The sequence below is a fragment of the Silurus meridionalis genome, chromosome 13 (assembly GCF_014805685.1).
Source record: "Silurus meridionalis isolate SWU-2019-XX chromosome 13, ASM1480568v1, whole genome shotgun sequence".
Classification (NCBI taxonomy): Eukaryota; Metazoa; Chordata; class Actinopteri; order Siluriformes; family Siluridae; genus Silurus; species Silurus meridionalis.
The window spans coordinates 4,799,329-4,825,981 of NC_060896.1; the positions used below are offsets into that span (position 1 = coordinate 4,799,329).

Here is a 26,653-nt window from a genome sequence, read left to right on the forward strand (position 1 = left end):
CGCGCTTTCATTTAAATCCACATACACAACCACATACTTTGGGTTTTTATGAATCATCAGTTTATTTTCAGCCAACTTTAAGATGAGGTAGAGGAACTAATAATCCATGCCCAGGCACATCCTGGAGTGTTTTATTCCGCCAATTTACTTTACTTCTTATCCATTTATAGTTGTTCTTGGACCATCATCGGCCAAAGCGTTAAAACTGGAGACTCCTTCCATAGAAACGTAATTTTTTTTGTCCCTTTATTAACATGCTACCGGAAACGATTACGCGTCAGAACGCACGTCCTTAACTCAAACCTGTCAGAGCATCTGTCAGAATCCATCTGACCAATCAGAATGATTATGCTTGCCCTATAAACACTGTACATACAGCACGTTTCATTCAGACTGAACATTCAGGTTTTGGAAGCGTCCTTGGTTCCGGTGAGAGCCGATGCGTCTTCACACTGAGCCTGAAACACAAGCAGTGGCTTTATGAATTACGATTACGCAACACAAGGGGTTGTGTGTGATTGCTGTAATGGTGTGCCAGACTTACAGGCGCATCAGGACTGGCATCTGCTAGAGTTCCTAGGTAAACTATGTTCCTGTGAAGGATCTGCTGATATCTGCAGAGAAAAACATTATTTCTGAAGATTCAAATCAGCAAAACCTTGAAGGTAGAACAATTCGACTGCAGTTTACAAGAGGATTATAAGCTGTATGAGTGTGTGTGTGTTCAGTACTTACTGTACACATTCAGTGACTCTGCCCTTCTGCATGTACTCCGCTATACACCTCACCAGCTGCTCATTTTCATTCAGCAGCTGAAACGAAGTCACGTGACAAGGGGTTTATTTATACAAATCTATGAAACTGTTGCAATGATAAAACAAGGTCTTGAATATATTTACATCTACATTATCCGCAAGATAAAAAAAAAAAAACCACACACTTGTGGAAATTTGTGTTAGAATTGCTTTTCTGGGCTTCCATACATGTTATGATTGAGAGTAGACCTTTCCAATATGGCGGCTGCGAGAACGTATAGAATCCAATATGGTGGATGAGCTAGCATCGTTTCTTTTTTTTTCCTCAGAAAAGAACCGTATAATTAAAAAGTAAACGTGAAATGTGCGCTTTTATTTAGAATTATATCTCCGAGTGCTGAATTAAACTTTTTAATGGTAAATTCTGTGGAAAAATAAATACATATCACTACCTAAAACTGAACTAGCCTCGTTTCCGATAGCTAATGTGAAACTCGTCAGCAGTGATGCCTTTTTACACACTTTCTTTCACACGTATATGTTTATAAACTATAAATACTTACTCTTTGGATGATTTCTTGGTTGATTTGCGCTTTCCCGCGTTGTTTCTTGGGTACGAAAACGACAGACATGTCTAAAGCCGCTCAAAAGATTCACCCGCTCTGTGGTGCGCATGCGCGGTTTCCGTGGCGGTTTTTATCCAAAAAACGCATGCGCGCACACTGTGGGTGGTTCCCGCCTTCAACATGCAGTGCATGTTTTTATGGCGGTTGATTTACTAACGCACATGCGCAGAAGCGATCTCCAACGAGTTTTCGAAAGAACCAATATGGAATCGACTCCCAAATAACAGCCGGTTTTTTCACCCTCTATTTTCTCTTTCTAGAAATCATAGCAGCATTATATTGACGACGCAACATGGACATTACCTTTTCTAAAACGTCACACTAGTAGAAAACTGCTCAAACAAATCGTACAACGTATATTCGACTCGGAGTCGGATCTTGATGAGTTGAGCGACGAGCACACGCCCCCTGCTGGCAGGACAATAGATGACCCTAAACTTAATGGCTCTGTTTTCATGAGTTGGATTATTCAACAAGGTAAGAATAGGAATATTGACCAAAAATGAATAATATATAAGCTACTTTTAAAATTATAGATGCTGTAAGTTTTCTATCCGTGACATTTGACGACCACAAAATGTCAAAGGTAATGAAGAAAAAAAAACAAGGAGTTTGAACAACTATTTATTTCTCATTTTTCTGAATAAAAAGTTCAAGCTGGTCACTAAAAGTACACCATGCTGTACAATTGCTTTATTCATGTAATACAAAACAAAAACAAAACACACATTAGCCAATGAAATTCTTTGACGAGAGAGAAAATCGTGTTTCACCTTTACAAAATGAAACTGTATGTACAGTCTGACATCATGAGCAAGAGGAGGTGGTGACGAGGGGCAGTGTGGGGCATTAATGTGATTATTGCATCGGTCCAATCACTCCTCCGTCTGTCTCTGTATAGAGAACGATCCCAAAACTTGACCAGAGGATTTACGAGTCCTCTGCTTCATGGCCCGAACGCTGGACGAGCACCAGAGAGCTCAATACAACCCGAATACTTCTAGAAAGCTCAACATTTGCTGGCTCGTTAAGGCATTTCCCATCATGCTTTGCTCCAAGCCACGACTTGAAATCATCCAATCAGACGGCTCGATCGGAACTGAAGGGCTTTATACTAGCTGCCTACTAATAGACCATAAGAATATACCACATGTGGGTAAAGTCGTCATCGCGTAGCGCCTACAGGAAGTACACAACAGCCACAAAAATAACCTCAAGCCGCAACAGGAACACAAACTTTACTGCGTCGTATCAATATGAGACGCAGGAAAGATAAAGAAAAAAAAAAAAAAAAAGTCTCTTTCATCGTAAGCCGGTGTCTGGAAATCAAGAAGCGATAAAAAAAATTGTTCAAGAAATGCAAACAAACTCCCAAATGCTGGTAAAGAAACGAAAAAAAAAAAAAAGTGCTTCATTGGCATTCAGGGGAAAATAAATCCAAATTGAATACGATGCAAAAAAGCATCAAGAGCTGGCATTCGTTTATAATCCCTAATTGTACCAAGCACTGACCCTGGATCAGCGGTCCTCCACTCAACCTTTCATTCACCCCACACACACACACACACACACACACACACACACACACACACACACACACACACACACACACACACACACACACACACACACACACACACACACACACACACACACACACACACAATTCATCTGACTTACTGACAGCGAGTCTCACGTGATCACATCACTTATATCCACTTTTTATCAACTTTGTACTGCTTTTACTCAGGAACAAAAATCTCAGGAACAAAGTGCAGCACGTCGGTGTAGAATTTAAAGCCGGCAGCGGGAGTCGCTACGTTTTGTGGAAACGAACAACACAAAAAAAAAAAGCTAACGTTATGATCTGACCGGTTTATTACACAACATGAGCTCGGCGTTTGTTACCGCAAAGTCTCCTCGAACCTGCGGCAAAATTTCAGCATGAAAGGGAAAAAAAAAAACGAAAAAAAGTAAATGCACGATCCGCTCTTCAAACCCGTGACCTGGAATCGCCAGAATGGCATTCAACACGCTTCAAATCTCACAATTACACCAGAACCGACATTAAGTGTTAAAAAAACAACCCTGCACACTGCTTGTGTTTTACGGCGGTACTCGTGTCCAAAAAAGTGCATCGGAATCCGTTCTGACTGTTAAAGGGTGCGGGACGATCCCTGAAGAAATTTGACAGGACGCGGTGATTTTGACCTTCGTGCTGTCGACGTAAAGGCTCGGCGAGTGTAATTAAACACGGCGTGGTCGAAAAAAAAAAAAAAAAAAACTTAAAGACGTCGGCATCCAAAAAGATGAATTTTTCAGCCCACGGATTTGTTTTTCTTTTCGAAAAGAAAGAATGAATAAACGGAAGTAAAGAAGGCAGACTCTTCCAGCAGGGGGCTGCGAACGCTCCAGTCTGCAGTGGCACTGAAAACACACATACAAGAAGAAAATAATAATATAAAAAATAAAAAAATAAAAAAGGGGAAAAAAGCCCAGAGTGCTGAATAACTTCACATCAACATTACATTCAACATACACTCGATTTTTCAATTTCTACAGATCAGAGTTAAGAACGTAGGAAACAATTGAAGCAGATCAACCAAGATGAATATTTCTGCAAATAATAAAGAAGAAAACAACACCAACACGAGGGAAACAATAGAGCGAGAGAAATGATCAGTGTGCTGAAGCTCGATGTCACGAGTCAGTGACCGCAACGTGGAGTGAAGGTGAAGATCTCATGAAGGACACGAAGATGGATTTGGTGCTTCTATGAGATGGAAAAAAATAAAGCTAATGGGAGCTCACAGTATCGACCGGAGTCGGAGTCGGCGTACGTGTGTGTGTGTGTGTGTGTGTACCTAGCAGGAATATTATCAAATAAGATTTCAATTCTTATTACTGTTCTGTAAGAAAGGAACTAAAACGCTGATGCAAAAATACTGAAAAGTAATTTCACTAAAGATTCACACAGTCCATGGTGTCTGTTTCAAGGAAAGAGCCGACTTTTTCTGTATTTCTCTTAAAAAAAAAAAAAAAAAGGAAGGAAGGAAGGAAAAGAAGAAGAAAAAAAAAAAGGGAGGAAGGAGGAGTCCACCTCGGGTGCGCCGGTCCGTTTCGGTTTAAACAGACAAACAGAGCGTAGCGTCTATATAGGAGGAGAGAGGAAAGAAGGAGAACTTCGTCCTGTAGTTGTTCCTCCTTTGAACTACGCTGCCACCTTGTTGTCCTTCTAAAACAAATCAAATACACAAATCAATATTCATCCTCTTATCAGTACCAATTAAAAAATGTAAAATCAATCCTACCAAGACATGTTTGGTGTGTGACATTTCTTTTTCCACTTAAATCGGTGTGGACCTGCGTGATTACCAGCCTATCAGGACCATTTTAAATTGGTTTCATTCCACATGGGAGAAGTTTTGTATAGAGGTCGACTGATGCATCGGTTTTGCCAAACAACCGACACCGATAGTTGATTGCTGGAACTATCGACAAAAATCCATAACCATAGTTTTTCCGGGTTGCGATTATACAGTACGAGAGCACCCCCTAGAGGTGGATCACCGACACTACATGTTGTACTCTAAATAATCCTTATTACTTAACTATAAGCACAAGATTAGAATTAGATTAATAAACTGCAAGGAAATGATCAAGAAAATCAGACACCAAACAAACATGGTTTTTCTGTGTTATGTTATTGATCTGTGTTAGTAGGTACTTATACTGCTACTAGATTTGTGTTGGATAGCAGCTGACCCGGTAATCAAATTCAAAGTCTCCTCGTCCTCCCCGTCCTGAACGAAAGCCCCCTCTGAATCCGGGTCCACCCCGGGGCGGGCCAAAAGAGCCACGCCCACTTGCACGCCCACGACCGCCACGGAAACCCATAGGGCCCCCTCTCCCCCGGTACCCGCCGCGCCCTCGGCGCAACGGGAGGCCAAACGTCTCTGCGTTCATCCTCCTTTCCTCTGCCCAGGTCTGTCTCCGCTCCCTACGTGGACACAGGACCAAGAACCATATGCTTCAGTATCTAAGGTTTTGCAGTTATTCAGACCAATATGTGAATAGTAATTGGACAGATGGATGGATGGGTAGTAAGTGAATAGTAAGTGGATAGGTGGATGGATGGATGGATGAATAAATAAATAGTAATTGTACAGATGGATGGATAGTAAGTAAATAGTGGATAAATGAATAGTAAGTGCATAGGCGATGGATGGATGGATGAATAGTAAGTTAATAGATAGTGGATGGATGGATGGATAGATGGATAGTAAGTAAATAGGGTGTGAATATATGGTGGATGGATGAATGGATAGTAAGTGGACAGATGGATGGATGAATAGTAAGTAGATGGATGAATAGTTAGTGAATAGATAGTGGATGGATGGATAGTAAGTAAATAGGGTGTGAATAGATAGTGGATGGATGGATGGATGAATGAATGAATAACCCCAATAAAACAGTACTATACCTGCCACCACCAGGCTTAATTTTTCTGTAAAGACAGTAAAGAAAAGAGTTAGTGTGGTAATTGTGAATATTAATTGAGAACACCTACTCCATGGTCATGTTCTACCTGGTGTCATCACAGGAGATGTTGTCGAAGAAGGACTTGGACTTGTCGTAATAGCAGTTGGGTCCCAGTGGATCCTCCTCGTCCACGTTGCTCTCGTTGTTTTGCGTCTCCACGCCCGAGTCTGCCTTTTCTTCCCCGTTCACTGTCTTCTCATCTGCAAATGAATGTGGGCATTGAGTCCGTCAAGATACACGATTCATCATAAAACTAATATCTGTGAGTTTTGCTTTTTGTAAACTATATGACCTCAAGTCTGGGGTTTTACCTGCTTGACTAATTCCAGCACTCTCAATCAGACCCCATTTTACTGGATCACACTATAGAGATTTAATCTGCCAGCTCATGTTCCATTATATGGATGTTTAGGCCACGCCTACTTGGTGGGGTTACATCTAAAGATCACTACACACATTATTGATTTGTTGCATGATTTAATCCTTTGATCCCAATTCCCAGGCGTATAAACAGAAATCAAACCTTTGATTTTGAGTTTGCTCTGGAACTCGCGGTCGATCTCCTCCTTGTTGAACTGAGCGTTGGCGCTCTCGAAGTCAAAGTCCTTCTCAAACTTCATCGGTCCGTCTCTGCGCATGTTAAAGCGGCCCCGGCCACGCTGATTCCCACCTCCGCCGCCGCTAATACCACCGCCGCCGCCGATTCCTCCTCTTCCTCTTCGCACAGCAGGAGCACCTGAGGAGCAGCCAACCACCGTACATCAGCATCACGCAGAGGTTTTTTTTTCTTCTTAAACAAGCGAACACGTAAACAAGATCACATGACCATGTCCCTACGATCTCTGATGTTTAACTCCAGTGCATATTTGCGCAAGTTTGGGTATTTATTAAAGTGTTTCAAAAACACTTACTGCCCTGTGGGCGGTTACTGGCTTCTCGGGAGTCCACTTTGTTCAGGTCCGCTTCAGGGCGAGGAGCCTTCTCTACATCAGAAGCTGCAAGGAATCAAACATCTGCATTAACAATTCCATACAACAAACAGCATCTGGGCATCACAGCCATCTCACCCAGGGCGTTACAGTTTTGCTTATTCTTGAATTAATTTCCCAGGATGAAATAAATCATGAACGAACCCTGCATGATTGACACACGCTGTACATTCTCACCTCTGCTGTGTTCCTGGCTCTCAGCAGGCTGTTTCTGGGAACCGGGAGGAGGTCTGCCCCCTCCAGGAGTCTTCTGATTTACAGACACAGCAGGTGCCACTAAAGGAGCAGGCTGCACTGCAGGGTCCAGGCTCGGGCTCTGCTGCAGGGCATCAAGAGACGGACTTGTGCGACCTGCGTGGAAAAAAAGAAAAGCATATAGAAGCGTTAAAGCAAAATCAGCACGGCGGACAAACGATGAGGAATTCAATGCTGAAATCAATACGAGAGGAAGAGACATTTTGGTTACCTTCAGTAACACGTGAGCTCAGAGATGCCGAGTTGGAGGGGACGGCGCTCTGGGACAGGGAGGCAGCTACGTTCGTCTCTCTACTGAACACAGACCCTGAACTTCCTGTGTGAAGAGAAACAGCACAGTTTTGGTAACAGACCTTTATATAAACACTAAAGGGTGGTTCCTGTTCACGCCCTGTCCAAACCAACTACAGCTCGTTTTTCTAGTATCTACAGTTCCACCTGGAGCCTAGAAGAAGTTGAAACTCACCTGTGGTGACTGGTGTGCTGATGGGCTGCGACGCAGGAGGAGCTGAGAACTGGCTGTAAGCACGCACAGGGGGTCGGCTGAAGGATGGGTAGGAACCCACTGGCTGGAAGGACGGTGAGGGAGTGGAGCCTAGAGATGACTGAGGGGAGGAGAAAAGATTATTAGACAACCGTGTTTCATACAGTTTCTCATTTATGCAAGGTCTAATCCCGTGGCGTCCGATCTTTTTCACAAAGGGCCAGTGTGAATGAATAAAAATCAGATTTAAACAGGTAGAATTGTGGCAAATTTTTAATACCCCTGGTCTAAGGTAAACAAATATCATGAACCAATTACAACACGTACCCTTTAGGACATGTTCACACCAACATGTTTGTTTGAAAACGTAAACTCTGTTTTGGCCTTCTATCCACACTGACATGGTGTAGTCAGTCAGCTTTTATATTTATATATTTAAAAAATAAATTAATAAAAAAAACTCAAAAATGGATCAATTTGAAAGCGGAAAAATCGCGGGTCGCAGCGTCTGATGTTTTGCTCGTGCGCAGTACAGGAACGCAAGCCTTCACAGACGTCTCAGTGTGGATCAGCACGCTTTTGGGGAAACGACTGAAAACGATAGTGTGGACGCAGAACATTTAAAGAAAATGATTCACTCAAAAAGTTTGATTATCGAATGATGCTAATAAACAAGCAGACCTGGGAGGGTGGTTATATATTTTGGTGCTTCATGTTAACCTCAGACTATCTGATGCGTGATCAGACTTGCATTTCAATTCTGCTAGGCTAAATTACACCAGACAATGGGAACTGAATTGAATAAATCTGTTCTCCATTTTGGCGTAATGTCTTCAGCTAGCACACGATCTAATGCTCTGCCTTTGGCTAGAAAACATACAGGAGTAGAGTCTTCAGAAAAGCCATTAAAGAGGCACGGAGATATCATGTAACAGCCGGATTGCTCCCGGGCTCGACTTCAGTATTTCTTCTGATATTGGGTTCCATCCGAAACATGGCCCAGAAGTCCACAAACTCTGATCTACAGCACCAAAAACACAGCACTGATCCTCAATGCAAAGGCGCATCAGTAAGAAAGAAAAAGAGGGGCGAGACCTTTTCACATTGTGTTCTCCTTCCACACACAATGAAAATCAAATCAATGTGCATTATGTCGGCTTTGTGAGCGAGTAAAAGAGAAAAAAAGGGAGGAAAATACTTCCTCAAATCCGCCCTCTCTCAAATTTCATGCTTCAGAGTTTGGAGAAGAAAAAAAAAAAAACCTACGCTGAAATTTCTACACTCCACTAAATGATCTGTGTAGATCAGAGACCAAAATCGCTGAAGAATAATCATTAATTTTCTCATAAAACAAACAAATTCCTTCCTGCTGATCAGAGAGAGCGATTTAAAGCCAAAAAGCTGCTATTAAATAAATAGTTCAAATAAAAATATAAGATTTATAATATAATTCTGCATATTGTTATGACATTAAACACACACACACACACACACACTTCACGGTTACCTGTACGATGGCCGGGTCTTGAGGCAGGGAGCAGTTGGGCTTTGGTGGTTCACAAACTGTTAAATCTTTGATGTCGCTTCCTCTAAAAATGATGTATTCAAAGACATCGTCCCGAGGAGCCACTGGTCTGTCTGTGGGACGGTCTCAGTGCCGAAAGATTTCACTGTAAATAAAAAAAAAAAGACACGCCGTTATCATCACAGCAATGACTCAGGACTGACGGAAGACACGACCTTGGTAGAATTAGAGCATATCTGAGTGAAGAAAAGCTTTGAGACAAACGTATGTGGCCACGTGACCTTCACACACAAAATCCAATTTCTCATTAAAGCTAAAAGTTTGATAAGGATTTCCTCTAGATTTGAGCTGTGGGGATGTGTGTTCATTCAACATTCATGAGGTCAACGATGTTGGATGAGGAAGTTTGGGATTTAGTCTGTGTTCTGGTTCATCCCAAATGTGTGCAGTGAGACTGAGGAGGTCCGAGCTCTGTGCAGGACACTTGAGTTCGTCCACTTTAAACCAAACACATCACACCATGGTGCATGCATCGTGCACTGGAACATTATCATGCTGGTTCAAGTTTGTGCCTCCAAGTTTTATTGATGCTTCTAGCTTTGTGACCACAGTTTGAGGAGGAGCTCAGTGGTTAAGACTCTGGTTGGTTTTCTCCAAGCTGGGATAAAAGAAGGAAGAATTTCAATGTATACGTGACAAGCCTATAAAAATATATTCTCTGAAATGTTTAACAAACGAATTCCGCTAGCTGACCTTCACGCGTAGGAGGATAATATAAATACTAAATCTGTTTTTCACTTTCAGCCGAGCAGATGGAGGTGTGGAGAAGAAGAAAAAACGCACAAGTAAAACCCTTTTCATCCATTTCAGGAACCGTAAATTAAAAAAAAAAAAAAAAAACGTAGTTGTCATTATTGCTGCTATTATTATTGTAACATTTTTACTAACGTAAAAAGTTTGCTCAAACATTCTTGTTATTGCAGCTAATTCACAGGGAGATTTATGCAAAGCAAATTTGCATAAACTAAACTCGAAAGTTTCACGGTTAGGATAAACGGATTTGCACTTTCCAGGCTCGCAGGAACACGTGTTCAGAGACAGAAAGAGAGGAGAAAATAAGAAGAAGAAAAAAAGAGACACAAATCTGCTGTATCGGTTGAAAACCTCGTCGCAATGTGATGGGAATAAAGCACGCCCCCTTTGATATGCAAATACGCGCGTCGATCTCATGAATATGCTAATCGTTCCGATGCGTCATCAGAAGGCGCACCTCCCCCTCTTTTTAGGGGCGCTAGCATTAAAACACATTGGTTCCCCCCTGAGAAGAGCCGGTGTGTGTGTGTGTGTGTGTCAGACTTTTATTCTACAAATAATGTTCAGATTGAAAAAATTAATAAAAGCACTGAACTAAACGTGGTCTGAGGCAAAGTAAACAAAAGACACGCTGCTCACACACCGTTAACAAAGCGGAGTGATCAATTAAAAAACGACATTAAAAACGACCTCCTGACTAAATCTGAACTCTTATTACTCATTTATTTATTTTCTTGCAATTATTTTCACGATTTAGCTACATAAACGGATGCTAGGCTGGTCGTTTCCCAAATACAGTTTAATAAACGTTTCAGTGCCCTAGATAGGGTGTATAAAGCATTCTTTCAGACGCGCCTATGTATAGAACACGTAGCGATTTGGGACGCGGCCCTTTTAACAGCCCTTTAAATATGTATACCGTGAGTTGGCTAGTTAGGCTTTAGATTAGTTATTTGGATTTAAATTTGTAAGTAAATATACACATTTGTTGTTTTGTTAAAGAATTGGTTTATAGTGGTGGATTTTTAAACCTGTTAGCTATCGGCTAATCCGTTTGCGCACGAAGCTAACGGCTAAAGGGGGGGAAGGGGAAGGGGAGAGCTGCTGCTGCTGCTCCGGGATCCACGGAAAGCGTGTTTATAGATCACCTTTGGCGAGGGCGACGGTGGAGTTCTCGGTGTCGATTGTGTATAAAATTCCCTCATAGCGGATCTGGGCCTTGGAGATCAGGCTGATTTTGCTACCGATGTACGGAGTCCCGCCGCTCATGGCGTCCTCTTTATGGCCTTCCGGCGCGTCTCTCCGATTAATTTCTGTACCGAGGCACCAGGGGTGAGTGCACCACGTCCCTCCGTGTGTCCTCTCTCCGAGCTCAGCGGGATAAAATAATAAAGCTCCTGACTCCCGAGTCGGCGCGGTTTCCCCTCACAGAATATTCCTGCGGGTTAACACGACATGGCCGAATTCATTTTCGCTGAGCATTCTGGGATACGCGAGGAGGCCGCTCTTTCCAATTCTCGCGATAGGACACGAGACTTCCGGGAAGAAGAAAACCTGTGTGAACAGTATACACCAATCAGCCATAATAACATCGTGTATTCTCCTACAAATATGTTCTGTCTGGTTGCTACGACATTGACATATACTAAGAAAAAGCACAATATTTTTGATAAACGTGTAAACTAGGCATAACACCTGCCTAATGTTGTGTTGGTCCACCTTTTGCTGTCAAAACAATCGTGACCCATCGAGCATCAACATCATTACCTTCTTCACCAATTTGAGCTACAGGAACTCGTCTGAATGAGCATCAACCGATTCACCACTGTTCCTTCCTTGGAGCACTTTTGATAGACTCTGACCACTGCAGACCAGTAAACACCCCAAAAGAGCTGCAGTTTTGGAGATGCTCTGACTTAGACGTCTAGACGTCACAATTAGTCAAACTCGCTCAAATCCTTACGTTTGCCCATTTTTCCTGCTTCTAACACGTCAACTTTGAGGACTAAATGTTTACTTGCTGCCTAATAAATAAATCCACCCATTAACAGGTGCCATGATGAAGAGATAATGAGTGTGAAGTTTGTGGTACATACACACACAATATTTCACAGCACAGTGATATATTTCTACACATACCCCAGCAATGGTTAGAGTGCAGAGTCAGTCATGATACAGCATGATACCTGGACAGAGTGGTTAAAGGGTTAAGTTTGGCAGTTTGCCGAAACTGGGGCTTGAACCCTCAACCTTCCGATTAGTAACTTAGAGCCTTAAGAGCTGCCACACTTGGGCTTTTGAGCAAGGCTTCACTAAGAGGACCAAACCTGTTCCAGTGTGAAAATGTCCCAATGTGACCTCAACCGCACCTTTGGGATGAACTTAAACACCATCTCACTATTACCCCAGACCTCCTCACATAACAGCAATCCCTGAATTTACTAATCCTGGAGCTGATTGATCACAAATTCATACAAACACTGCCAAAAAAATCTAGGAAAAAAACATCCTATAAGAGTGCATCTTATTATAATATCAAGGGGAACTTAATCTGGATTGGGATTTTCAGAAGGTTTCAAAAGATTTTTCCAAAATCTGGTTCCTATTATGGTTTCTTTTCCTTATGTCCTCTCAGGGAGATTTTCCCTTGCCACCTTAATCTTTGGTTTGCTAAATAGAGATAAACAAATTTCTAAATTTAAAATGTTTTCTTAATCTATGTATTTTCTGAAGGTTCTTTTATGACATTATCGATGGTTAAAACACTATAAATAAAACATTGAACTGAATAAAAATATAGAGAAATAAAGGAAAATAAGTCTTCTTTAAGCTTTAAGTCTAATCTGAAAACACAGAAGCTGCAAAAGAAGAAGAATACGACTCTGCATTATTGATCAGACAACTAGTTTCCCTTAGAAGTTGTTAAGTGTATACTGATTATGAGGACATTTTATATGTAATTAATGTGCTACAAGCCTATGAAGGCTGTGTTTAATTCCACAGGGGATGTGCTGTTTTTAACCCTTCTCTACATTGTTGCTGTGCCTTTGAGCTAATCCAAGTGTAAATTAAACATTAAAAGGTTTCTTAAATTTGTTTGGAACATCTTCTTTATGTTGCATTTAAATCCTCATATAGCGTTAATAAATATAACTCAACTCAAGCTTATTGTCATTCTTCCACATACACAGTATACTGAAGAACGAAGTGCAGTTACTGATGGTTTAAGGTATAGACAAAAATATGAAAAAAACAACAACCCAAAAACAACAATATACACACATATACAGTGGAAGGATTCAGACACAGTACGATCTTTAATTACATGTAACATTAAAGGTCAAACAGTGAAACAATGAAAAAGTTTATACTAGATCAGAAGATTCTTTCTTAAATGCTTTTGGATCAGTGTAGAGATGAATTAATGAACAGCTATGTTAAACTAAAACACACACAGACAGGCAGACAGACAGACAGACAGACAGACAGACAGACAGACAGACAGACAGACAGACAGACAGATAGATAGATAGATAGATAGATAGATAGATAGATAGATAGATAGATAGATAGATAGATAGATAGATAGATAGATATTGTATATAAAGCAAAGGATTGGTGAATAGATAGTTAGATAAAGGGTTTAAAAAGAAGGCATGGGTTGGTGGAAATGTGGATGGATGGATAGATGGATGGATGGATATATGAATTAAGAATTGGAATAATGGATAAGTGATGGATGAGGGATGGATGTGTATATAAAGTAATGGGTGGGTGGATAGATCTAGATAGATAGATAGATAGATAGATAGATAGATAGATAGATAGATAGACAGATAGATAGATAGATAGATAGATAGATAGATAGATAGATAGATAGATAGATAGATAGACAGATAGATAGATAGATAGATAGATAGATATTGTATATAAAGCAAAGGATTGGTGAATAGATAGTTAGATAAAGGGTTTAAAAAGAAGGCATGGGTTGGTGGAAATGTGGATGGATGGATAGATGGATGGATGGATATATGAATTAAGAATTGGAATAATGGATAAGTGATGGATGAGGGATGGATGTATATAAAGTAATGGGTGGGTGGATAGATCTAGATAGATAGATAGATAGATAGATAGATAGATAGATAGATAGATAGATAGATAGATAGATAGATGATAGATAGATAGATAGATAGATAGATAGATAGATAGATAGATAGATAGATAGATAGATAGATAGATATTGTATATAAAGCAAAGGATTGGTGAATAGATAGTTAGATAAAGGGTTCTGCTGGTCAAACAGAAACATTTTGTTTAATCACTTTATTCGAACATACACAGTACACAGTAGATCTGAGGAGGTGATAGCTGGTGATGTTGGACTTCTGATCAGAAGGTCATGAGTTCAAATCACACCACTGCTAAGCCCTTGAGAAATCCCACTACTGGGCCCTTGAGAAATCCCACTTCTGGGCCCTTGAGAAATCCCACTTCTGGGCCCTTGAGAAAGGCCCCTAACCCTCAGTTGTATGAATAAGATAAATGTAAGTCGCTCTGGATAAAGAGCTTCTGCCAAATGCCATAAACGTAAACGTCTGGCTGATTGTTTAAGGTAAAAGTCAGTAGAACTGTGACACTAAAAGGACTAAAAACAGTTAATACACATCCATAAGGCATTAATAACGGGTATATTACACCGGAAATGTTTCTTATTTTATTTAATTGCACCAGGAGACAACACAGGGAGCAAAACTAAACCCTATTCAACGTCACGGCCCATTCCCACAATGCATAGCAACACGCATGCGCACTATGGACGCCTCTGGCGCCCCGCCCCCCCTGTTCAATTTAGACAAGGCTCCCCTTAAAGATGGCGGGCGCCTCCGACCCTCTGGAAGATATGCTGTTCTCAGAGGTGGACGAGAAAGCCGTGAGCGACCTGGTGGGCTCGTTGGAGTCGCAGCTCGTCGGCCGAAGCGGAAACAAAGCTGGCGGAGCCAAGCAGCATCTCGTCGGGAAATCGTTAGCTTCTCGGGCTAGTACTCCATCGGAGCAGCAGCAACAACATCATCATCATCATTATCAACATCATCACCATCATCATCATCATCATCATCTCCAACAACATAAAGCCGGGACGGAGCGAGGTTCGGACCCCAGTGAGAGCACCGCAGCGGCCACGGAGAGCGGCGTGAAGGCGAGTACGAGCGTTTCGCGTTCACACTCCTGCTCCTCCTCCTCCTCCTCCACATCTCCATCCCCATCCTCCTCGTCCTCCTCGCCGTCATCTAAGATTCCCGCGCAGGATGGAGCGGCGTCTTCTCCCGCGGCCGGGCGGAGAGCAGCAGCCGCACCAGCCCCGGGCTCCGTGGAGACGTCGCGGCATTACGGCACGCGGAAGAAGCGAGGCGGGGGCGCGAGGGGCTCCGCGGCGGCGCGCAACTTGAACGGCGCCGCGACCTGCGCCGCCGGAGTCGCGAGCCCGCCGTCGAGCGCCGCGGCCGCGGTTTCCATGGCGACGGCGCGCGCCAACCCTACCACGTACACCGTGTCCGGCGCGAGCGGGTCTGTCGCGCTCGACAAGGGGACGCCCACGATCGCGCTGCAACGACTCCCGAGTCACATCGTGGCCAGCATCGCTCAGGGCAGGAACGGCACCAGCGTGTCCGCGCTCATCCAGCAAGGGAGTGAGAACCACAGCAAGAAAGCCGAGATCGACCAGGACAAGACCAAAGCAGATGTGCAGCAGCTTCAGCCTGGGAGTGTAAACTCTGTCCCGAGTGCTGCGTGCATCACAGCGACTCAGTCTCAACCTCAAACCGTATCCCAACCTCAATCCCAATCCCATGTATTATCTCAACCCCAATCCCAATGCCAAACTCAAACGCAATCCCATGTAGTATCCAAACCTCAATCCCAATCTCAATGCCATACTCAATCCCAATCCCATGCAGTTTCCCAGCCTCAATCCCAACCTCAATGCCAAACTCAATCCCAATCCCATGTAGTTTCCCAGCCTCAATCCCAACCTCAACCCCAATCCCAAGTAGTATCCCAACCTCAATCCCAAAACAGTCCCAATCCCAACCTCAATCCCAATCAAAAGTAGTATCCCAACCTCAATCTCAAACGCAATCCATATCCCAGTCTCAATCCCAAAGTCAGTCTCAGCCTCAATCCCAACCCCAATCCCAAACAGTAACCCAACCTCAAACTCCGCTTCAATCTCCATCCCAACTCCAGCCTCAAACTCAATCCCAGCCACAGCATCAACCCACGCTTCAACCTCAAACACAATCCCAACCTCAAACCCAAACGCAGCCCCAATCTCAACCCCAGCCTCAGCTCCAACCTCAGCCTCGACCCGCAGCTCCACTGCAGAGGATCACGGCTCCGCAACTCATCGTCCGACCGCCTCAGCAGCAAGCAACGATCCAGCTTCCTCCAGGATTTACAATTCCGGCAGGTGAGAAGAACCGGCTGTGAGCTTTACTTCTGTTCTAGTGATGTTCCACGCAGAACATCACTCAGAGCCCGAGGATCTGTTTGGTCCTGGTCTATAGATATATAGATATTACATACACATACGCTGTGTATGTGTATGCATTTCCCTGCATGTCCTTCTCGTGTGTGTGTGTGTGTGTGTGTGTGTGTGTGTGTGTGTGTGTGTGTGGGTGTGGGTTTCCTCTGGCTTTCGTCCTATCAGAGTGTAGTCCAGCCTCATGTCAGATGTTCCTGGGATAGGCTCTGGAACCACCACCACCCTGAGCAAGATCTTACTGGAGTTTAAAAATGTCATCAGAGAAAAATCATTCCATAATGAATTGTTTTTGGTAGATCTTTATGATAAATATAACCCAAATTCAACACTTTTAAGAAACGTTCTACAAATAAGTGATGGGAAGTTGTAGGAGCACGAGTTCACACTCACTCACCATGTGGTTCACAGCACCATTATAGAAATACATTACAGAAATCTGCTATAAGGAGGAACTTTGTGACTTAATACAGTAAACGTCTGCACTTTATTTGATTGTAATGTAAATGTCATGTATTTTTCAGGGAAATAACATGAGATCAGTAGCACCAGATAAAATATTGGTCACAAATTTATCGCAGACGAGACCCCGAGTGTGAATAAACTGCCATGAGACAGAACCCTGGAAATATGAAGACCGAACCAAATCATAATACGACAATATTTTAAACATTTTAAAAGTTATATGATTTTATACATGATCTTATATAAAATTAAATTGGATTTTTAAAACAATTTTTTACTGTTTACAAAATTTTTAATAACTTAAGTGTTTAATAATTTACTGATTTAAGTGTTTAATATTTTTTGCTACTTGACTTGAAGTTGCAAAAACTGATGCTTTAAAAAAAAAAAAAATTATTATTCCCCCCTATTATTGTTATTATTATTATTATTATTATTATTATTATTATTATTATTATTATTATTATTATTATTGTTATTATTATTATTATTATTATTATTATTATTTTCATTATTATTATTATTATTATTATTTTCATCATCATTATTATTATTAATAATAGTAATAACAAAAACACAAAGTTTATGAAATGACTAATTTGTATTAGAAAATAAAAGGGAAATTATAAGTAAGTATAAAATAATAAATTATTTGTTTGTATTTTGTTTGAAAAAATTCACTTCAGAAGCTACAAATATTATTTATAAGTAGTGACAATTATTAGTATTTAAAGATAATGTGTGTGTGTGTGTGTGTGTGTGTGTGTGTGTATATATACAGTATAAACATTGTAGTATTTTTTATACTTTTGAAAGAGAGTGTAATTAAATGTAAATGATAAAGTGAAAGTCGTTCTTTCTGCGCTAAACGATTGACTTCCTTTCTGCAAAATCTCTATTTATATAAATAAATAAATTCACTCTGAGGGAGAAGCTGAAATAATGAATAAAACTGAATAGAAAATTAAAGATAAAAAAAATGAATTTAACATCTGGAAATGTGGCGTTTAAAAATTCTATTAGTTTGTAATGATTCACTTAAGTACACAATATTTCAGCAAAATATTAGGTTTATCATAAGTATTGAGATTTTATCATGTTTTGTCCCAAATGTAATCTGATTAAAAAGACAGTGTTGGAATAACCATCTGATCTTTTTTACATTTATTTATTTTTAATATTGATGGCATTTGACTACGGCATTCACTGCCGGGTTAAGGGCCTCACTCAAGGGCCCAGCAGTGACAGCTTGGTGGAATTGGGATTTGAGAGCATGGCTTTCTGATTCAAAGTCCAAGACCTTACCCTGTCATGACCCCACATGTGGTGGTCCTACAAATGAGTTTCAAGAGAAACTCACAATCTTTTTTTTTTTTTTTTTTTTTGTGTGATGGATTGGGAAATTTAATTTCAAGATTTGCATTCAGTCACGACCAACGACCGGGGATTTCTGTGTTTATAATAAACGGAAAGAAAGAAATAGGAAAAAAAAAATAGAAAGAAAGTAAGAAAGAGAAAGCAATCAAAAGAAAAGTAAAAAACCAAATAGAATGAAATCAAAAGAAAGGAAAGGAAAAAATAGATAGATAGAAAGAAAGACAGAAAAAAATAGAGAAAGAAATAGAAAGAAAAGTAAAAAAAAATAGAAAGAAAATAAAAGAAAATAATAAATAAAATAATAAAAGTAAAAGCAGAAAGAAAGAAAGATAGAAAGAAAATAAAGAAAAGTAAAGTAGGAAAAGTAAAAAAAACAAATCAAATAGAGAATGAAAGAAAAGTAAAAAATAAATTAAAACAAAGGAAAAAAAAAAAGAAATATAAATTATGAACAATGAAATTCTTACTTCGCATATTTCAGCTGGTCCAAGAGCTGATCAGATGTCCCTGGAGTAGAGAGAGTTAAGGGCCTTGCTCAAGGGCCCCACATTAATAACAATGCAATAACATTCATGACATTCGAGCAACTTACAAGTGATATCATTCATACAATTGAGGAAGAAGTTGGACATGAACAGTCCTGCTTATTGATCCTGGACTGGCAGCTTGATAATGCTGGGATTTGAACTCATGACCTTCTGATCAGAAGTTCAACTTCTGAACTAGCGATTACTACAGATGAACTTCCTCAGCGTAATCCGAGATACTGAATATCTGATTGTGTTTATACACTACTACTAGATGATCAGTATTTCAGCTGAGGAAGTAAACCAGTGAGCCAGGTCTTTAGAGGACAGTCTGTTCTTTATATATATTTAAACTACATTTGATTTTTATTGCTGCCTTTGAAAACTCAAAAATCATAGCATGGATTGTCTGCGCTCTTCCTTCACCACCACCACGTGGATTCATCCCATGTCAACCTGCAGAACTCGCACTTAAAATGTAGGACTAGATAATAACAGAGAACAGCCCAAGTGCTTGCGAGTCTACATATGTTCACGCAGTTTAGTCGTTCCTGATTCTTCTGCCTTTGTTATCAAAAAAATCTCAGAAATAAGTCCACGTGTGTTGTGGTGAGTTCGAGTCTGGAGTTTCTTCATCATTTATTCCTTTCTAAATGTTCTGCTTGATGCTGAACTGTATGTTGGTGATCAGTAGACAGACCATGCAGTGATGGCGGTTCTATCTTGAATGAAGCCCTGGGTGAACCACACCGTGACCCAGCGTCCTCCCCATTGATTAGTTTTAGCTTTGAAAATCTCCTCTCTGTTTCAGCTACCATCACTGGATGATCAAGAACATGTTCTCAGAGCAGAATTTGGATACATTTCTGAGAGCTTCCTTTCATATATAAACATCACCCTAAATGCATGTAAGCTGCACTGGAGATTCTCCTCACTGAACTCAGCTGCGTCACTGCCAAGCGCCAACCAAAACAAGTTTAAAAGAAGTCCGCCCTCTACCCTGATTGGTGTCTTGCTGCATGTTTTTCTATCCACTCATAAATAGAGAGGAACGACCGATTTTGCTAAATATAGTTGAGTAAAAAGATATTTGAATGTAGTGAAGTTAAAAGTAAAAGTCTCCCCAAACGGAAAAACTTCAAAATGAATTACATTTACTTCAATACAGTCCAACACTGCTTATGGAGAGTAACATCAGACCCTGGGTGAGCATGTGATTCTGTTAGTTTGACTAGAGTTGATCTAAATTCATTATGTGTATTTTATGACTAATATATTTTGTGTGTGTGTGTGTGTGTGTGTGTGTGTGTGTGTGTGTGTGTGTGTGTGTGTGTGTGTGTGTTCTATAGGCATGGTATTAGTGCGGACAGAGCTGGGGCAGTTAATGATGGTTCCACAGCAAGCACTGGCTCAAGCCCAGGCCCAGAGCACCCTCTCGCCCCGTCCTGCTGCCCCCACCACCACAGCCACCTTCAGAGTTACCACCCCACAGGTATACACACGGACACGCGCACACACACACACACACACACACAAACACACAAACACTCTAGGCCACACCTCCTTCACTAGGATTAACAGATATAGATGCTACACATCTTTCACATTTACTAACACAGAGGCAACACCTGCTTTACTTTTATTAACACAGAGGCCACACCTCCTTTACTTTTATCCAAATGGAGGCCACACTTCCTTCACTTTTACTAACACAAAGGCCACGCCTCCTTTACTTTTATCAACACAGAGGCGACACCTCCTTCACTTTAATTTACACAGAGGCCACACCTCCTTCACTTTAATTTACACAGAGGCCACACCTCCTTCACTTTTACTAACACAAAGGCCACACCTCCTTCACTTTTATCAACACAGAGGTGACACCTCCTTCACTTTAATTTACACAGAGGCCACACCTTCACTTTAATTAACATGGAGGCCACACCTCCTTTACTTTTATTAACACAGGGGCCACACCTCCTCACTTTTATTAACACAGAGGCCACACCTCCCTCATCTTTACTAACACAGGCCACACCTCCCTCACTTTTATTAACACAGAGGCCACACCTCCCTCATCTTTACTAACACAGGCCACACCTCCCTCATCTTTACTAACACAGGCCACACCTCCATTACTATTATTAACACAGAGGCCACACCTCCCTCATCTTTACTAACACAGGCCACACCTCCCTCATCTTTACTAACACAGGCCACACCTCCTTCACCTTTACTAACACAGAGGCCACACCTCTGTCACCTTAACTAACACAGAGGCCACACCTCCCTCATCTTTACTAACATAGGCCACACCTGCTACACCTTTACTAACACAGAGGCCACACCTCCCTTACCTTTACTAACACAGAGGCCACACCTCCCTCACCTTAACTAACACAGAGGCCACACCTCCCTCACCTTTTCTAACACAGGCCACACCTCCCTCATCTTTACTAACACAGGCCACACCTCCCTCATCTTTACTAACACAGGCCACACCTCCCCCACCTTTACTAACACAGAGGCCACACCTCCCTCACCTTTACTAACACAGAGGCCACACCTCCTTCACCTTTACTAACACAGAGGCCACACCTGCTTCACCTTTACTAACACAGATGCCACACCTCCCTTACCTTTACTAACACAGAGGCCACACCTCCTTCACCTTTACTAACACAGAGGCCACACCTCCCTCACATTTTCTAACACAGAGGCCACACCTCCCTCACCTTGTCTAACACAGAGGCCACACCCCCTGTATTAGTACTGACTGATTTTTTTTGTTTAATTATCACCAGAAGATTGTTCTCCATGTAAACTTAGCTCATGTCTCTTTAATCTCTTAGGTTTAGTGTATTTAGTACAGAGCTCTGAACCCATTTCTCAGCTCGCTGTAATCGCTGTCCATGTCCTTTCTCTCGCCGTCTCTGGTTTTAATGAGGTGATTAATATTTCATGAAAGTTTTGCTTATCACCTTCTACCTGTTAGAATGTAATTAATCACAGCATTGGCGCGTACACTTACTAAATGTAGTCTCTATTCATCTTGTTTGATTAATGTGTTCTCATCTACAGGGAGGAAAAAATATTCTGGTCTGGTTTTTTTCTTAAACACAGTGACAGCAAGTTACCTACATTAATGATGAATAATAGAAGTGTATATATAATAACATGCTTATTTAATGACTCTCACATAGGATCATAAGTCATAAAATCTCACTTATTTCACTATTCTCCATACGTAAAATGTTTAATATTTCCTATAAAAGAAACAGCAGCGTAGTGAATATGTTCAATATAAAGTACTGAATATGTTCAATATGAAGTACTGAATATGTTCAATATAAAATACTGAATCTGTTCAATATAAAGTACTAAATCTGTTCAATAAAAAAGTACTAAATCTGTTTAATATAAAGTACAGAATATGTTCAATATAAAGTACAGAATATGTTCAATATAAAGTACTGAATATGTTCAATATAAAGTACTGAATATGTTCAATATAAAATACTGAATATGTTCAATATAAAATACTGAATATGTTCAATATAAAATACTGAATATGTTCAATATGAAGTACTGAATATGTTCAATAAAAAAGTACTAAATCTGTTTAATATAAAGTACAGAATATGTTCAATATAAAGTACAGAATATGTTCAATATAAAGTACTGAATATGTTCAATATAAAATACTGAATCTGTTCAATAAAAAGTACTAAATCTGTTTAATATAAAGTACTGAATATGTTCAATATAAAATACTGAATCTGTTCAATATAAAGTACTAAATCTGTTCAATAAAAAAGTACTAAATCTGTTTAATATAAAGTACAGAATATGTTCAATATAAAGTACAGAATATGTTCAATATAAAGTACTGAATATGTTCAATATAAAGTACTGAATATGTTCAATATAAAATACTGAATATGTTCAATATAAAATACTGAATATGTTCAATATAAAATACTGAATATGTTCAATATGAAGTACTGAATATGTTCAATAAAAAGTACTAAATCTGTTTAATATAAAGTACAGAATATGTTCAATATAAAGTACAGAATATGTTCAATATAAAGTACTGAATATGTTCAATATAAAATACTGAATCTGTTCAATAAAAAAGTACTAAATCTGTTTAATATAAAGTACAGAATATGTTCAATATAAAGTACAGAATATGTTCAATATAAAGTACTGAATATGTTCAATATAAAATACTGAATATGTTCAATATAAAATACTGAATATGTTCAATATAAAATACTGAATATGTTCAATATGAAGTACTGAATATGTTCAATATAAAATACTGAATATGTTCAATATAAAATACTGAATATGTTCAATATAAAATACTGAATATGTTCAATATGAAGTACTGAATATGTTCAATATAAAATACTGAATATGTTCAATAAAATACTGAATATGTTCAATATAAAATACTGAATATGTTCAATATGAAGTACTGAATATGTTCAATATAAAATACTGAATATGTTTAATATAAAGTACTGAATATGTTCAATATAAAATACTGAATATGTTCAATATAAAGTACTGAATATGTTCAATATGAAGTACGGAATATGTTTAATATAAAGTACTGAATATGTTCAATATAAAATACTGAATATGTTTAATATAAAGTACTGAATATGTTCAATATAAAATACTGAATATGTTTGATATAAAGTACTGAATATGTTCGATATAAAATACTGAATATGTTCAATATAAAGTACTGAATATGTTCAATATAAAATACTGAATATGTTTGATATAAAGTACTGAATATGTTCAATATAAAATACTGAATATGTTCAATATAAAGTACTAAATCTGTTCAATAAAAAAGTACTAAATCTGTTTAATATAAAGTACAGAATATGTTCAATATAAAGTACTGAATATGTTCAATATAAAATACTGAATATTTTCAATATGAGTACTGAATATGTTCAATATAAAGTACTAAATCTGTTCAATAAAAAAGTACTAAATCTGTTTAATATAAAGTACAGAATATGTTCAATATGAAATACTGAATATGTTCAATATGAAGTACGGAATATGTTCAATATAAAGTACAGAATATGTTTAATATAAAGTACTGAATATGTTCAATATAAAATACTGAATATGTTCAATATAAAGTACTGAATCTGTTTAATATAAAGTACAGAATATGTTCAATATAAAGTACAGAATATGTTCAATATAAAGTACTGAATATGTTCAATATAAAATACAGAATATGTTCAATATAAAATACTGAATATGTTCAATATAAAATACTGAATATGTTCAATATGAAGTACTAAATCTGTTCAATAAAAAAGTACTAAATCTGTTTAATATAAAGTACAGAATATGTTCAATATAAAGTACAGAATATGTTCAATATAAAGTACTGAATATGTTCAATATAAAATACTAAATCTGTTCAATAAAGTAGTACTAAATCTGTTTAATATAAAATACTGAATATGTTCAATATAAAGTACAGAATATGTTCAATATAAAATACAGATATTTGTTCAATATAAAATACTGAATATGTTCAATATAAAATACTGAATATGTTCAATATAAAATACTGAATATGTTCAATATAAAATACTGAATATGTTCAATATGAAGTACTGAATATGTTCAATATGAAGTACTGAATATGTTCAATATAAAATACTGAATATGTTCAATATAAAATACTGAATATGTTCAATATAAAATACTGAATATGTTCAATATAATATACTGAATATGTTCAATATAAAATACTGAATATGTTCAATATAAAATACTGAATATGTTCAATATGAAGTACTGAATATGTTCAATATAAAATACTGAATATGTTCAATATAAAATACTGAATATGTTCAATATAAAATACTGAATATGTTCAATATGAAGTACTGAATATGTTCAATATAAAGTACAGAATATGTTCAATATAAAGTACAGAATATGTTCAATATAAAATACTGAATATGTTCAATATGAAGTACTGAATATGTTCAATATAAAATATAGAATATGTTCAATATAAAGCACTTAATGTGTTCAATGTAAAGTACTAAGGATGTTTAATATAGAATAATGAATGTTCAATATAAAATGCCAAATATATTATTTAATATTCTAAAATACTGTATGTTTAAAATAAAACATCAAACATGTCCTTTCTGTTCTAAAATACTGAATATGTTTAATATAAAATACTAAATGTTCAATATAAAATACTAAAAATGTCCATTCAATAATACTAAACATGTTTAATATATAATACTGAATATTTTTGGTATAAAATGCACACTTTTATTCTTCTGTTTATGTTTTATAGCTCTAAAAATGGCCCACTTATATGAAATGTCCAGCTTTCTTGAACTGTCTGAATTTCTTTCCTTAGTGCGATCTCCTGCCACTAGGTGGCAGCAATGTATGATAATTTGTACAGATCAGTATTACTGTAGTGTTATTCCATATTATATATAAAATTGAGGGTGGAATTGGTAGTTGTATCGTTACATTTAGAGCATCAAGCAGACATACTGAGATGAACTGATATTTTTGTATTCAGTCCAATAATTTTCTAAAATCCAGCCCAGTTAGGACCTAAAATGGATGTAAATAGAATTCAGATCCTTTCTTTAAATATTAGACAAATAGACTAGTATTCTGAACTGAGAATGAATCATAATCCTATAATATATATTTTTTTGTACCTGGTTCGAGCAGCTAGAAGCAAAGGCCTGTTTAATTTTAGATTCATTTCTCTGTAGCTGAAACCCGTCCTGACTCTCATTCGTCTTTCTGAATGTGTTAAATCATTCATCATTCAGCTGCCTGATTGTTTTAAAAAGCAACAGCTCCTTTATTCTTGAGTGAGAGATGTGGTGTGATGTGAAGTGTGTGTATCTGATGTGTATATGGTGTGTGTGTGTGTGTGTGTGTGTGTGTGTGTGTGTGTGTGTGTGTGTGTGTGTGTGTATGTGTTTCGTTGCCCAAAGCTTTTTCTTGTCTGTGGGTTCCTCAGGTGTGCTGTCTTTCCTACACTAGGAGAAAAGAGAGACAGAGAAGCAGAGTGTGAGAGAAAGAGAGAAACATGTCTTCCTGATTTTGTGTGTATGCATCTTTCAGGGCTGGAACTTTTATATATATATATATATATATATATATATATATATATATATATATATATATATATATATATATATATATACACACACAGTATTGTTCAAAATAATAGCAGTACAATGTGACTAACCAGAATAATCCAATTTTTTAGTACATTTTTTATTGCTACGTGGCAAACAAGTTACCAGTAGGTGCAGTAGATTCTTAGAAAACAAACAAAACCCAGCATTCATGATATGCATGCTCTTAACGCTGTGCAATTGGGCAATTAGTTGAAAGGGGTGTGTTAAAAAAAATAGCAGTGTGGTATTCAATCACTGAGGTCATCAATTTTGTAAAAAAACAGGTGTGAATCAGGTGGCCCCTATTTAAGGATGAAGCCAGCACTTACTGAACATGCATTTGAAAGCCTGAGGAAAATGGGTCGTTCAAGACATTGTTCAGAAGAACAGCGTACTTTGATTAAAAGTTGATTAAAAAGTGGAGAGGGGAAAACCTATAAAGAGGTGCAAAACCAGAGAGATAAAATACCAAATATAACCTTTTATTTTCTAAAATACTGTATGTTTAATATAAAACAATATATAAAATAA

General features: G+C 38.5%; 3 protein-coding genes across 3 annotated transcripts in view; 1 reads left to right on the plus strand and 2 right to left on the minus strand.

Moving 5' to 3' along the window:
• Positions 1-37: 37 nt before the first annotated feature.
• Positions 38-1,654, minus strand: ss18l2 (ss18, like 2). The gene is made up of 4 exons (XM_046863966.1): positions 1,319-1,654; positions 736-812; positions 545-614; positions 38-458 (listed from the first exon to the last, which is right to left on the minus strand). Exons 1-4 carry the CDS (start codon positions 1,385-1,387, stop codon positions 402-404), a joined length of 273 nt encoding a protein of 90 aa, XP_046719922.1. The 5' UTR covers positions 1,388-1,654; the 3' UTR covers positions 38-401.
• Positions 1,655-1,992: 338 nt separating this feature from the next.
• Positions 1,993-11,868, minus strand: lsm14ab (LSM14A mRNA processing body assembly factor b). Its single transcript, XM_046863965.1, is given in 12 exon segments — positions 1,993-4,616; positions 5,147-5,381; positions 5,865-5,888; positions 5,970-6,123; positions 6,447-6,659; positions 6,835-6,918; positions 7,090-7,263; positions 7,379-7,483; positions 7,634-7,772; positions 9,159-9,301; positions 9,304-9,321; positions 11,138-11,868. Coding segments are annotated over 12 exon segments (1,434 nt in total). The 5' UTR covers positions 11,259-11,868; the 3' UTR covers positions 1,993-4,592.
• Positions 11,869-14,310: 2,442 nt separating this feature from the next.
• Positions 14,311-26,653, plus strand: part of LOC124395805 (transcription initiation factor TFIID subunit 4-like) — a 94,014-nt gene continuing 81,671 nt past the window's right edge. The window contains 3 exon segments of the mRNA XM_046864655.1: positions 14,311-15,975; positions 15,978-16,458; positions 20,249-20,391. Of these exon segments, the coding sequence (XP_046720611.1) occupies positions 14,863-15,975; positions 15,978-16,458; positions 20,249-20,391 (1,737 nt within the window). The 5' untranslated portion in view covers positions 14,311-14,862.

What these genes read in the sequence shown, in the direction of transcription:
- ss18l2 (XM_046863966.1), bottom strand. Translation starts at nt 1,387, where the DNA reads ATGTCTGTCGTTTTCGTACCCAAGAAACAACGCGGGAAAGCGCAAATC. An exon ending in AGAGTCACTGAATGTGTACA is followed by an intron (nt 615 to 735) that starts GTAAGTACTGAA and finishes TTTTCTCTGCAG; the next exon opens with ATATCAGCAGATCCTTCACA. An exon ending in ATGCCAGTCCTGATGCGCCT is followed by an intron (nt 459 to 544) that starts GTAAGTCTGGCA and finishes CTTGTGTTTCAG; the next exon opens with GCTCAGTGTGAAGACGCATC.